The sequence below is a fragment of the Anser anser genome, assembly GCF_964211835.1.
Source record: "Anser anser genome assembly, chromosome: 1".
In the NCBI taxonomy this organism is placed as follows: Eukaryota; Metazoa; Chordata; class Aves; order Anseriformes; family Anatidae; genus Anser; species Anser anser.
In genome coordinates, this window is record NC_139720.1 from 116,316,047 (window position 1) to 116,331,420 (window position 15,374).

The 15,374-nt window shown below is 38.1% G+C and overlaps 1 protein-coding gene across 5 annotated transcripts in view; it reads right to left on the reverse strand.

The window, feature by feature from the left end:
* DSCAM (DS cell adhesion molecule) overlaps positions 1 to 15,374 on the reverse strand; it is a 484,619-nt gene that overhangs the window by 386,408 nt on the left and 82,837 nt on the right. For all 5 annotated transcript variants that reach the window (XR_014577293.1, XR_014577294.1, XM_083819320.1 and 2 more), the window contains exons 2-3: positions 13,831 to 14,148; positions 8,530 to 8,676 (exon numbers count right to left, since the gene is read on the reverse strand). Coding sequence is in view for 3 of the 5 variants with exons in the window: in XM_083819320.1 (XP_083675446.1) it covers positions 8,530 to 8,676; positions 13,831 to 14,148 (465 nt within the window). In the remaining 2 variants the exon portion in view is untranslated. The remainder of the gene's footprint in view (positions 1 to 8,529; positions 8,677 to 13,830; positions 14,149 to 15,374) is intronic.

Consider the following 15,374-nt stretch of genomic DNA (forward strand, 5'->3'; position numbering starts at 1 on the left):
TAAACAGTGTTTGAATGCATGGTAAAAACATGGAGAGTTTATTTCAAACCAAAAAAACATGAACTAGCAAACTGAGAGACTTTTTTTGCCATGAAAAACAATACCTAATAGCAATTTCAGTGCAATTTTGTTGGGGAAAAAGAATATCTAAGCAGTTCAATCTCTCTTCTTCTGTATTCTGACTTTTGTAAGAAATTCACTAGCTTTAAGTTTTCTAGAAAACCAAAGAAATTTTGGTACAGCCACTGCTTACTTCAAAAAATATTTAGCCTTTGGATCCACCACCTTGCTGCATCAGAGCAGAGCATGTTCCACACAGCCTGAGCTCACCTATCAGATCACAGACAGTAAAAATTCACTTGATTCTAACTAAAATATTTCCTGGTCTTCATCATAAACTTTGTCTGAAGAGAAAACATACATACTGGTATTAAAATATGCCTCTACAATTTAACAACCCAGGTGAAACAGCAGAGATGGAACGCTGATGTCACTTTCAGATATAAATTTGCTCTCATTGGGGAAGACAAACCAAATGAGCATCTGCATGGCTATCTACAGCTCTAAAAATTTGCAGGCTTATCCACAGTGAAAACATCGTACTGTACAACGATATTTTACTGGAAATCAGTTAGCTGGTTCAAGTGTCTATTTTTGTTTCTTACAGATGTCACTTGTTAGGAGTCTCCTTGATGCATTAAAAACAACAATAATACAGATCAGTATCATAGGCTGTATGGTATAATGCGTCCTGTGCAGTAAGGCATGCACTCATTAAAATGAATCTCATGCATCGATTTTGTCCCCTCACATCGAAACTGTCAGAGCTCATTGGCTGTTTGCTCAGGTTAGATAGGATTTTGTTGGGAAACCCCAACCGTACAGCACTTAATTTGGTCATCTATTTATCTGTTACCATTCAAGGTGACAAGATCACAAGCTACTAGCAAAGCAGATTATAAAGAAGAAAACAATGCTATGACCACTACTAAATAAAATAAAATAAAAAAGCATATATATAAGCATATATATCACCCACATATATTACTGTTCCTTGCCCATTGCTGTGAAGTTTGATAGCACTAGGTCTTGCTGTCTAAATATCACACAAAAAAAATCCTGCATATCAGACCAAGTTGATACGTATATTGCTTCAAATATTCAGGAAAATTGTGTAAACCAAAACCTGCCTTAAGAGTTGTGAACAAAGAATAAAGGCAAAACAGAAAATTGTTGAGTGAACCCCTATGAAGGTTAGCAGTCAGTCTGCTCTGATTTCACCTTTAATAAAGATTTGGTAAACACCACATTAATTAAAGTGCAGCCCATATTTATTTAAAGGTTTTAGAAACCCCAAAGAGAATTAATATTTCAGGAACTGAGGCTAGAAAAGTCTGGCCAGATGATAAAATGGGATTCACCCCATTAAAATGAATGAAACTTTAAGTACATTTGGAGGTAAGATCATACAACAGATAGTTCCAGTGAGAGACTAACTGTGCCACTGAATTCAACCGTGCTGAAAGAAACCTCTTCATGACTGGCAACATCAATAACAAGGCGGTAAAACAGAACAGTTAGGGCATTACATGTAATAATGTTTTGCATGGTCCAACAGACTCTTAGGCCTGTAGAGATCCATGATAGGTATCTATATATGTGGGTGTATACACACAGACACACTCATGGATATGGATGGAGAGAGAGATAGAAATGTATATCAAGAAACCATATCCAAATATTTGAAGCCCTAACAAAGAAAGCAGAGTTAAAACCTCCCCTCTCGCCCTCTCTTTTCAATTAATTCACAAGAGCACAAGATGTAATTCTGAAGGGGGCCTGAATCCAATCAAGATTTCATGCTTCATAACTGAGTAAGCAGAGAAAAAAAAATAGATGGTTGAGAAAAAATAGAGAAAGAGGATTGAGGGGATGTTGGATGTATTTTATTTTTTTATTTGTTTGTTTTTAAAGTGAATAGAAGGACAGGATACCTCCAATTGATGGAAGTAGAGGGCCATCCAAAACAGACGAAAAAAAGATTACAACATACTTGTCCCCCTAGACACGCTTTGTTACTGAAATGCCAGTAATACTGTTACTAATTGCAAAACCTACTAGTATTAAATATGCTGGCTGGAGTGAGACAAAACAAATTTCAGCTTTCAGCAATTTAGGCAATAAGATACCACATCGAGGTACTGTTTTCTCCTCAGTCTCTCACAAATAGCCACTGATGTTCTATACCCTCAGAGCAGCCACGACATCCAGTCATGCCAAAGAAGATCCGCAAGTTCCTTCTCTGAGGACAACAGTGTCTCTGACATTAACAATTCAATTTCACATGTATGCTTCCCTGTGCCAGTAAAATGCACACTCCTTTGCCTACAGTCTTATCACCTACCTTCTTCTGTGCTATCAAAATACAAGTCTATGACATGTGAGTCAGATGCTGTCCGTCTTCATCCCTCCAAGCCACTCTGAACATCCCACAAAGCCATGGAACCCCTTGCATCCAATCCTATTTATCCCTCTGACCTAATTTTAGAATGACTAGTCTGATCAAAATACTCCAGCGTAATATCTCAGGAAGCAATGGACCATATGCTGCAGAGTAGCTAGAAGAAAGGTCCTCCAATGAAGAGCTGAGGCACATTGCCTTACAACCCTGGTATACAGTGAGTCAAAGCAAAGCATTAAAATGTTTGCACAACCAGGAAGTGCTAAGTTTTTACTGTCTCCACTTTCTAGGATTCTGAAATAGTCTAATCTTAAAAGAATGGTGCTCTTAGGAAAAATGAAGGTAACGAGACATTTCTTAAATAATGTAGCAAATGACTTTTTCCAAGGTCCCATAGGAAATCAGCTTTGTTGAAAGAGAAAGTGAGGAAGCTGCATATTGTCTTTAGGGATGGGTATGTGCACTTTACACTTCTTCAAGAAGCTTAAAAAACACATTACTGCAAGAGCAAAACTACAGTCTGACCTGAGCATTGCTGAAAACTACACACATTATCTTTCCAGGGAGTCAAGGATGTTCAGTAGGTGTAGGAGTCTGACTGCTTAATTTTCTGCCCTATCACAATTTTGAATAGCAGGTTTAAATCCCATTGCCATCTTTCTGATAGAAGGTAGTTTACGCTCAGAACTTTTTTGTTTTATATACATTGCCAAAGTGTAAAAAATCACACTTCATCCAACTGCACCTGGACCGAGAAAAAAGCTTGCATCTAAAAGCAGTCAGTGGCATACATTGAGTGTCTGCTGAATGCTTGTTGTTTGGCAACCATGTTTAAGCCCTGACATCAAACCAAAACAAGAAAGATCACATCTCATCTCTACTAGGCACAGCCTCAATCAAATGGCTGGACTTAACCAGTGTGATCATCAGCAATAATCTAATTCTGAGCACGGGTCTCTGCACACAGGACCACTCTCTATAAAGAGATTTCTTTTTCCCCTCTATGTACAAACCTCATGGCTGAAAAAAAAAAAAAAAAAGTGATCACTCTATGTAAACAGAATCAGTGTTGTAATTTCCAAACCCCAGCATAAACAAAACTGCAGTGCTGCATTTCAGATGCCGCCACGTGATAACTACTGGCAAACATACACTGCTTGCTGTCAACCGCAGCAGTTCGGAAAAGCCCTCTGTGCGGAAAGAGATCCAACAGCCTCTGAGCCTTTTAAAGACAAGACTTGAGGAATGGTGTGTAAATAAATAATGTAATTCATTACATCAAATGTAGGTCATTGTACATCAGTGACACTTCTCAAACTGTGGTCCACTGTGTCTAATTTCTGGCCCAAGTAAAGTGTGCTGTCTGAAAGGCTCATCGGCTGTCATCTGCATGTCAGTCAAAGCCCTTCAGGGAGCTGTGTTCCATTCATGCTTACACACCTTTCATTCGAGCTGCTATTCTTTCTGGACAAATTTAAATATGCCATTGTGCACAGTTGTTATTATCTGTCTCTCTTCTTTTCTGCCTTTTTAAAGCAGTCGCATTCTATCTATATCGGACAGATTCTCGCAAGGTATGTCATTAGACAGGAAAATAGGAATTCAGAAAGGTCAGGGCATGAACCTATTCATGATCCTGCTCGTGGCACTAAGGTATTCAGATACTTGGAAAATGCCTCATAGTTATCAGCACCAGGATAGGAGGCATCCATAAAGAAAATACAGTATGTAGTCAGAGACCAAAATTTAATCTTCAGCCTTTCTCTTTGTTTCCATCTGTTCTTCATTCTCCTCTTTTCTGTCTCTTTGCTGATCCTTTCTACTGACCTTTATTTTTAATAATCCCTTTCTGTCTTCTTTCCCCTACAACCACACCCATCCTTTGCTCTCTCTGGGGCTAATTAACACATGAACGGACTCTGCTCTTTGCTTTCACCCACACAGAGTAGAATCAGCAGTTATTATGTCTTTGCCTTCCCCTCTAGTCCAGCTTCACTACTTTGTGTGTGAAGAACAAATACAAGCCAAGCACTAGTCTCCCACCTGCCTCGCAGTTGCTCAACAGCAGCAGGAGCAGTCTGCACCCATGACACATTTCTACACTATCATTCCTCGTTTTTACAGCTGTAGCCTGCAAAAACGTACTTCATTGCATCCTTTGGTCCTGCAGGGCCTATGCTGTTTTCAATGGTTACAAGGTCAACACAAAGCTGATTCCAGAAGTCTCTTTCTGTGGGAATAGTTTGTAAAGGAGAGCAATGAGAAGGAAAGGAAACTTGACCTTTAAGCAAGCTGTATGCAGCTATCAGTCATACAACGTTAGAGGATTATTTAAGCTTTTATGTTTAGTATCATCTAATGAAAATGCATAAGAGCTGGTGACTGATGCAAATACAAGGCAGAAAACTGCACATCATTACACTATTTATAATTCATATGAATTTCAGACTCAGTTTCAAGTCAACTGACAATATACAACTCTTCAGACAAGAAGCATCTTCTTGAAAAAATATTCTGAAGATACAGCTGCAGAGCTTTGTACAGTGACAACATGCACTTTGCACATCCACAAAGACTTCTCAAAATTGCTGTTGGTCCTTCTATTTTGCCAGCATTTTAGAGATTGCTAGGCATGACACGCACCACTGGAAAGTCTGATTCCTTTTTCTAGGAGACGCAGATGGGCAAATTAGATATATTTCATGCATTTGTAGTGGACTTATAACTGCAAAGGTCTGTTGCTGTTCTTATCTGTGTCTATCGTGAGAGCGTGCAATACAGCTGTGTCTAGCAGAGATGGCTGAATATTTCATCTAACAAATACTATTCAAAATGGATCTTTCTAGTATGAAAATATTTCTGTGTATTGTTGGGAGTTGAGGTTTTGCATTTTTTTCCCAGAATAGATTCATCTGAAAATGTTTTTTAGCCTCAGATTGACTGTCATATTGCAAGACAAAAGGGAGGATCAAAACCTCAACTATCTGGCTGTTTCTCTGGCAGATGCAAAACTTTTTAGTCCACAGCTGTTCTTTTGCGTGGAAAATTCATGGAATTCAATATTACTAGCTTCAGAAGTAGGCACCTTTTATTGAACAAGGAGCCTGACCTATCTGGTCACTCCTTGGAAATGCTGTAGCAATATGTCTTAGTAAGTTTCAACCCCCAATTACTTTACAGTAACCTGAAGGCATGACATACAATTGCAACCAGGAAACAGAAGATGTTTTTGCCCAGATATTTATTACATACTTTGATTACTGTGGACTTCACTGTGCTCTCTTCTGATAACTAAGAATTACAGAACAAAAGCAGATATACCCATATGTCCAGTTCTGCAACAGGGAGGGGGAAAAAAAAAAGGACTCTTAATCAAAGGATATGCATCTAAAAATGCTCTTTGCAAAAGGTAGATCTTTTTAACAGTAGAGAAGTAAAAACTTTCCTTTTTTTTTTCTTTAAAATGTTCAATTTGCATAGAAAGACGAATGATATCTAAAACAGTAAATAACAGCTGAAAGAAAAGATTCTGTTTCAAAAGTATCTTTCCCACAAATTTTTCTACCCTAGCAGTCAGAATGGGGTTACAAATATTCAGGTATATGAAATATTTTCTCTAAATTATACTTGGAAGTATTGCATTGGGACTAAGACCTTTCAGAAGAAAAGTTTCTCTGTTAAACCACTCAGATAAGGAGCTTCCCCACTGGGAAATAAATAAAAAACAAACAAAAAACATGCTGATAATGATTGTATAAGCATGCATATGAAAATGGCTCAATAGCTGTGTTACATCTTGCATCTTATTCATCAGCACTGACATTCTGAGAAGACATGCTTGATCAATATCTACCATTTGAGTTCATGGCCAGATTATTGCAAAATTGATTACGAGTAAAACTCAAGGCAATTTTATTTTTATTTTTTAATAAAACACTTGGGCTCTGGTTTTTAAATGCTGTCACTATTAAGCTGCATTTAAAGAGTGTAAGTGGTAAACAAACAAATCTTACAGTCATTTTGGTTAAACTGGAGCAATGTTTTCCTGTCTCACTTTTGCCCTTGCACAACAGATAGCATCAACCTGTAATCTAACCTGGGATTTCATCTCTAAAACTAAATCTTTTATGTGATGTGATCCAATATGTTAAACAGATATTTTTAATATCATTGGTTTTAATGAATTTTATTTTATCCTTATTTAGATTTCTAACTGTCAAAGTAAGGGATGGTGAGATAATTAGAAACTGTTTTTAAGTGTTGAAAATTGTAATAGATTTTTAATGATTGTAGCCTAGTCAACCAGAATCAGAAATGTCAGTCTATGTAGTTAAACGTTCTAATGCACTTTTATCCCCCCGAAGTCTGAAGGATAAAATCAAGATAGACTAACCAGAATGAAATTATCTTAACAAAGCAGTCATGATGGTCTGCAGAAATGTCACACTTTCTTCCCTAAAGTAGTGGTTACAGAGACCTGTGTGCCCTACTCCTTATTCCTGAAGAGAAAATATTCATGTTCTCTTGTAATATAAAATGAATAGACATTAAAAAATATCTTAAAGTAGTTAACTATGTAGGTATTCATATTCCTTCTGTCAATCAATTCTCTTACGGACAGATGTGTATGAACCATCTATTAGCCTGTTTTAAGATAAAGCAAAGGAGACACATCCATCCACTGTTGGATTAGATAACCTTAATCACAGTTCTGTATTTTTATAAGCAGAATAATAGAAAGCTCATTACTATATTCACTACAACCTTATTATATTGGTTGAGTTGTTCCACTGGTGAGTCCTACAGTCCAGATATTAAAAACCTGTTTGTGGAGACACGTTCATGTCTGTTGCCCAGTGATGAAAATAATATGCCAGACCAAAAAGGAACGTAGCAATGTAGATTTACCAAGCTTAAACAATGTGGCAGTAATATAGGACAACTGATCATGAATTATCTTGCACTTACATAGCTACCAAATCTTTAGAGAGCTATTTGGAATATTAAAAAACAACCAAAAAATGCTTATGTAAGAAATCAATAAACTACCAAGAGAAATAAATACTAGAACATGAGTCATATAAAAACATAAATATTTCCATCAATGTCACTTTTGCCAGAAAGGAAATATTATTAATTTGCTGAGAAGTGAAAAAACATTTCCCCACATTGTAGGATCATAAACACAAACACACTCTTAAACATCCTCTGTAGCAACATTTAACTTAAACTATTTTTCCTGTTCTCCACTACCCTGGAACAATATATTTCAAATTCCTGCACATGTAAATCATTTGTATGTATACCAACAGAAGCACTGTGTGTAATATATAATTTAGATATGTAACATACTAAAAATATTTTTAATGTATATATACAGTCTTTTATGAATTTCTTAAAATGTTTATGCTTTAAAATGCTGGATATTCCCTGCTTGAAATCCCTGTACTTCCTAAGCAATACCTCAAATTGGCAGTAAATAGATTAATACATATAACTTTTAGAATAGATTGTTTCACTTCAATGTGTTTGGCTTACAGCCCAGTTTGCAATGTGCCTAAGACTCCAGTGTTACCTATGAAGATACTTGAGATAAAAATGTCATGAAAGTATGAATACCGATTACATACCACATTTAAACATAAACAAACTTTAGACTCAGAATTTCTTTAATCAACATTACTACTGAAAAACATTTACAACTAAACACGTTTTATGACACTAAAATTTATTTGGCATGTAGTGGGGGTTCCTTATCAAAGTTAAAACATAAACCTATTGCTACAGTACCAGGAAGCTGATTTTATGTCTGGCATAAAAACAAAAAACATGTTATTTCCCCCTCAAGCATGCTAGAACAAGTAGGGCTGTCTAAAACCTTCATGTCACACACAATCACAAGGATGCAGCAACACTAATGTGAAATATGTTACTGCAAAGATGACACACCATTCAGCTATAATTGATTCAAAGCAAACATTAGGCATTTTTGGAAGAGAAAAAAAAAAAAAAAAACCAGCAACCACAGCTGCCATTGCCAAGTGGCAAAGAAAGCCATAAAAGCCTACCTGAGACAAGCGAGACTGTGTCTTTCTCCCATGAGACAACAGTGATGTATGCCTCCACAGAGGAGGGGATAATGCACTTGAACACTGCTACATTGCCTCTCATGGCTTTCTGGTCCTCCACACGGACTGTATAGGGTTCCCGTAAAACTGAAAATAGAAGTACATGTTTCGTTAAAAGAAATCATAATCACACATCCCTCCTAATTCTTAGGTTAGGATCACAAAGTTCCTCCAGGAAGGTTATTCAGGTGATTTTTTTTTTTATCTGATTAAATTATAGTTATATTGCGAGGCTGACTGCAAATTAATTAAAAAAAAAAAAAAGCCAGATCTTTGCATTTACTCAAAATTTGCACTTCACCATGTTTCTGTGTTCCTTCCCTACCTAATTCTGGGAGCAAGGAGAAAGAATTTTGCAAGAACTGTGTATTTATATGGGCAAATTGTGTTAAGTCTTCAGCTGCTTGTCTCGTTTCTCATGCCACCTTTTCCATCATAAATTGTTTTCTGCTCTGTCAAAAGGTATAAATTACATGCAACTACTGTGGGTGAATAAGGCAGCCAAAGTGTAGAAGAGAAGGACGGTGTCGTTGAGGATTTTGAAGAACTGAAGGAGAAAATCAATGCAAGCGTGTAGTGGGTTTATGTGGCAAGGTTTTGGTAGCAGGGGGCTGCAGGGGTGGTGGCCTCTGTGAGAAGAACCCAGAAGCTGCCCCATGTCAGGTAAGGGGCTTGCTGCTGGCCAGAGCCAAGCAAATAAGCGATGTTGTTTGCACCTTTGTGAGAGCATATTTGGGGGGGGGGGGGGGGGGAGGGGTTGGGTTAAAAAAAAAAATAAAAAACTGTGGCACAACAGCAGCTGGGAGACTGAGGAGTGAGAACCAGCCCTGCAGACCCCAAGGTCAGTGACAGCAAGTGCGGAAGTGCTGCAGGTGCTGGAGCAGCAGTTCCCCTGCAGCCTGTGGAGAGGCCCCTGGTGGAGCAGGCTGTCCCCCTGCAGCCCATGGGTCCCACACGGAGCAGATCTCCACGCTGCAGCCCGTGGAGGAGCCCACATGGAGCAGGTGGATGTGGCCTGGAGGAGGCTGCGGCCCATGGAGAGCCCCCGCAGGAGCAGGCCCCGGGCCGGAGCTGCAGCCCGTGGAGAGGAGCCCACGCAGGAGCAGGGGGTCTGGGGGGAGCTGCCGCCCGTGGGGGACCCGTGCTGGAGCAGTTTGCTCCTGGGGGATGGACGGACCCCGTGGTACGGAGCCGTGTGGGAGCAGTGCTGGAAGAGCTGCTGCCTGTGGGCAGCCCCCGCAGGCTCAGTTCGGGAAGGACGGCATCCCGTGGGAGGGACTCCACATTGGAGCAGGGGAAAAGAGTGGCTGAGAAGGAGCAGTGGAGACGAAGTGCTATAAAACTGATCGCAGGCCCTATTCCCCTGTGTCACTCAGGGGGAGAAAGTGGAAGAGGGTGGATGGGGTGAAGGTGTTTTTGGTTACTTTCCTTTGTTTCTCACTTCTCTAGCTTGTTAGTAATAGGCAATAAATCCTACTATATCTCCCTATGCTGAGTCTGTTTTGCCCGTCACGATAATTGTTGAGTGATCTCCCTGTCCGTGTCTCAAACATTGAACCCTTTGCATCATATTTTCTCCCCCTTTCCCTTTGAGGAAGGGGAGTGAGAGAGTGGTTGTGGTGGAGCTCAGCTTCCCACGTGAGTAAAACTACCACAAAGTGACAGCCAGAGAAAACGCGAAGTGTTTCAGAGACACAGAGAAATGATAGCAGGTAAGTTAAGAAATGCATTCAACTGACCAGCACTGAAAGAAATAAGTCAGTGATAAGAAAACAGAAATTGTGTTTGGGAGTTGTTTTAAATAAGAAAGTTAAGAGCACTGAGATCCAGGATGTGACTACCAAATGGAAGAACTAAATAATTAGCCAAAGAGAAAAAAGAACAGGACAAATTCTCTAGCACCAAACTAGCATTGCTGGAATTAGATGAAATTTCACTGAGTAGAAGAATGGAAAGTAGGAAAACTGACACTGAAACAATGCAACGAAGAAGGAGGGGTGAAAATCCTTCAAGTAATAGCAGAGAAGAAGATAGAGCAGAGAAGAAACAGGTGTTATATACTGCAAGTAGCAGTGAGTGGGTAAGACAAGAAGTACAAGCAGTAATGTAGCATCTCCACAGTATCATAAGGTGAAGGTGCAAGAAAAGAAATCACTGCAGCCAACATAATTATGTATCTTGAGGTAGTGGTGAAGTGAGAAAGAGTTTCAGTGAAAATACGGGTAAATGTATTGTAAAATGACATGTGTCTGAGGCATGTATGTGTCTGAAGGTAAGAATTATTTCCAAGAACAATCCCAGTGCAGCAATGCAACCAAGTCAGCAATGCTGAACAGTGGTACTTCTTGCCCGTATACCGTGCCCACAAACATACACTGAGCTCTACCCATTACATTCTAGACTGAAGAGCCAGTAAGTGCTTTGCACTTTTTGTGCATGTATTTCCATACACCAGAAGAACTGGAATTTTTAAAGGTCACTTCTACTCAGTGTCTTTAAAGAAAAAAAAAACACAAACAAACAAACAAAAAAAAGCATACTGAAGTGTAACTGTATTTTTCACAAATGCAAACAGTAGCAAGTTTTCAGGTTCAGTGCCACCACTGTGAAAAGGAAGACCAGAATTCGCCATCCCTATCTCAACCCTAAACAAGACTGTAGCAATATACCAGTTAGGAACCGTAGCCAAAAGTAAATAAATTTAATGATAAATTAAATATTGTTTTTAAAAAAATCAAAATAAATCCATCTTCTGTGATAAGATAGACTACTCATTAAAAAAAAAAGTCAACAATTTCTTTTTAATCAAAAAGATATTTTTTTTAACCCTATTATAAACACACCTTTGATAAACACACATTTGCTGAACTGATAATATTGTAAGTACCTTTAATGCAATGAATTTACAACTGTGGTTGCCCTGTGATGAAGCAGTCCCCCTAATCTTTTTCTACACTGGAGGGAATGTTCCAGAGAACATAGGTCATATTTATGAGGCTGACTTTTGACTAATGCTCATGCTCCATCATTTACAGACAAGTTTGTTGTGTTTTTTGTTGTTTGTTTGTTTGTTTGTTTTTAACAGCAATATCCTAACACACTGCTAAAGGTGTGGTTTTTTTCCAAAACTGCTGGCCATTTTGAAAATCTTCCATATTATTTTAAAGCTGACTGCCCAGTTGATCATTTTAGTAAGCAAACACAGAAACCACCTGTAGGGCACAAAAGCTGGAAAGAGGTTTATTATTCACTTCTTTGTTTGAGAAGTTTACATTATTGGGATTTCAGAGGCTCCTCAGTTATTTCCAGATCACAGTTTGCAAGCTCCCATGGATGTTTTGCTGATTGTTTTGAAAATCCCAATTCCCAGAGACATGAATGTATATGAGAACTTCAGTCTTTGCTAAAATAAATAAATAAATAAATAGGTCCCTGCCATTATTGCACAGAAAAGCTTGAAGGTAAAATGGAGGTAAACGCCTTTATTCCCTTGTCAGACTGGTCTGGAGGAGAGCTGAGTTTGTTTTTTTTAGCTATGGGTTTACCTCTTTGGAGTGTTTGTTTGTTTATTTTCTGTTTTGTTTGGTTTGGGGGGAGGGGAGGGAGTGGGGTGCATCATATGCAAAAAACACTAATATAATCATCAGCAAGTTTGAACGCTTATCTCTACTACCACTTGAACAGAAATGTGACTGAAAGTAACACAAAACCAAATGAAGTTTATCATTTCATCTTTGAGCTCCACAGGGTTTACCATCTGAACATAAAATACAGTTACCGTTACGCATAGGAGACTTTCTCAAAAACTGTATATTCCTTTCTCTGGAGATTACGCAAGTCTACAAGACTCACTAATAGATATTGTCTCCTGTCAGGCACAACAACAGCGGTCCATAAGAAGGAAGAAGACTTGTATAACTCATTACCCAAGCCTCATATTATCTATATAAATAATGGACCAAGGGTAAGAGGCTAAAAAGGAGAGGAAAGGGTGTTAAAAAAAGGCATTTCTGACTTGGCTAAAACAGTTGTTAGTTTATTGTACATATTTCAAAGCCTTTTTTCATGCCCTACTTCCATTTGAGAGGTTTTTCCTCTAAAGCAGGATAGGGAGACTTCTTTTGGAGTTCCATGGATAAATGGGTCAATGCTGAGCAATGGACACAGCCACATCCTGTTATCTAAATCCTATGCTTTTATAGCTAAATGAGTATTAGTTCAGAGCCTTAGCTGACAAAGTTGTGAGTTTTAGCATTCTTTATAACATCTCACTAGTTTATCTGAAAAATAGAAAAATTGGAAACGATGCCCCAAAAATACAAAACTGGAATGTATTAACAAATCCACAAAGGACAGCCAATATTATGTTCTTTCTAAATATAAGTCTGACAGATGTCATGTCCAAAAATTCATTAAACAAAATACAAAAGTACAAAAAACAGAAACAAGCTCACCTTCTAATTGACTATAAACTACTAATCTGTGAATGGTAGCTTATTTTTAAGAAGAGCAGAATAAATTCTCTTACTTACAGACACAAAGGGAAAGTCTACTTGGTAACTGTTCGCAGTTTTCCCTACAAAAATCCTGTGAAGGCATATCTCCAAATAAAAGATACTTCTCTTCTAAGAAAAGACTATCACAGCTCCACCAAAAAAAAAAAAAAAGGCTATGAGGATTTGCATTAGGCAAAAGTCAGCTTCCAGACTAGCTTTTCTTTGTTTCTTCGAATATTTTAATTAGCTGAAGTGGGTAGACAAAACCTTCAAAAAGTATGCAATCATATGATTATGCATTGTAACAAAAAGCTTGATTTTGATCCCTCTTTAATTCTCTACTGGTTGACCCAGTCTGCACACACTAAGAAGGGATGTGATTAGGCAAGCATTTCACTTTTTTTTCCAACTGTTATACAAAATCCAAAGACCAAGTCCTCTCTCACAGCTTTTTAATGAGTAAGCATGGTCTGAATAATTACTTCATTATTGGTTCATTTTTCTGTTTACTTGTCCAGAAGCTCAACTGATTATTATCTTTGGAAAACTAACTTTTCACCATCAAAATAAAATCAAATCTTGAAGACAGAAGAATATACTATCTCACTTAATATTCTGAGACTTTTAAAGGTTACCATTTTAGCCCATCTCCTTTGATGCACGACTACTGGCTACTCATTGCCTGAAACACCCAAATTTCCTCCCACCTTGATCCCATTTGAGCCACATAAAAGACTGTACTTACCGGCCTTAATGTGAACATCCTGACTTCTGATTTTCCCTGAAGGATTTTCAGCTGTGCAATAGTAAGTGTTATCATGGATTAAGTTATTAAAGCTTGAAGGAGGGAAGGGGAAAATTTGGAGAGTGCCATTGGGGTGGACGTGGCGGATCCCTGGGACATCGTAGATCTCCTCGCCCGTTGCTAGATACCATCTGAGCGTCACAGGGGGGATCCCTGCTGCTGGACAGGGTACCAATGTCCCTGTGGTGCTAGCAAACACTACCTCTTGCAGAGATGCATTGACAAAATATAGACTGGCATGTAGATCTTCACTGAAAACTGCAAGACAAAAGGGAAAAAAAAAAAAAAGAGACCTTGAAAATCTAATAAATTTCAATTACACAAAAAAACTTCACTGTTATTTGTCACAACATCAAATGTAAACTTTTACGATGTTAGGGAAGTTAAACAAAATATTTGGATCCTAATGCAATGGTAATAAAACCTTTCTCATTTTAGGAGAAAATATCACTGAATTAAACCCAATAAGTGGTTTGGATACAAAAATGAAATGGGAAAATTCCTACTTTGTACTGTGAACTGAAATAAATCTGATCGTTTTTGCATTTGCTGATGCAGCACTTTTTGTAACACCAGTAAAAATCTAGTAGTTGTCTGTTTCCATGAAATTTCTAATATCAAATTCCTGCCTGAAGCATGGGCTGCTTCTGTTAGCACTTACAAATTTATTTTTACAGTCCTTCCATGGCAAAATGATTTATGAAGTAAATCATGGAGGACTAAGCAAACAATGAAAAATCCCTGTAAATCCTAAATAGCAATATATACCTATATTTAATACAGATACAACTTAATAGATACATTACATAATTGCCCAGGTCTTTCTAACAAAGACTTAAAAACTTAAGTACAAAGCACGCTTATTGTAATGGTGGTTCTGCCATCTGTGTGACTGTAGTCCCCCTCCCAATCACGAACAGCAGTTTCTGTCACACTGAAACGCGTCAGTATTGGTCAGAACACAGGATTAACCCTCTTTCTTTTGAACACTTCATCCATAGGATATTCAACTATTACCCAGATGGTCTGAAAGCTTAAAACAGCTTGAAGGTGCCCTGACATTTCATCTGAAATACCTTTCTACTGCTCTTCTGCTTGAGAGCAAATCAGCATAAGACAAGATTTTTATTTTTCAGTAAAAAGAGATGTTACCAATAATACCACCCTATAGTACATTTGTATATACAGCTCACCACAAAAATCTACCAATTTTGCTCAAAAAAATATATGCATATTTCACAATGTCTTGAATACAGAAGATTTTGACATGATTTTCCCATGCAGGTCAAGTGAGAAGTTTTTGAAAATGTGATTATAAGTCGTCAGGCCCAAGTAAGCATCAACAAGACTGATTTCAGGGCTAACCTTCATTTACACAAGATGGGTGCTATTGTCCTCCAGAAATAACTAGCAATCCCAACATGAAGCCATGAAGCACTTTGTCTACCTCTGCTACTTAGTTTTGTAATAGCTTGGAACAAAAA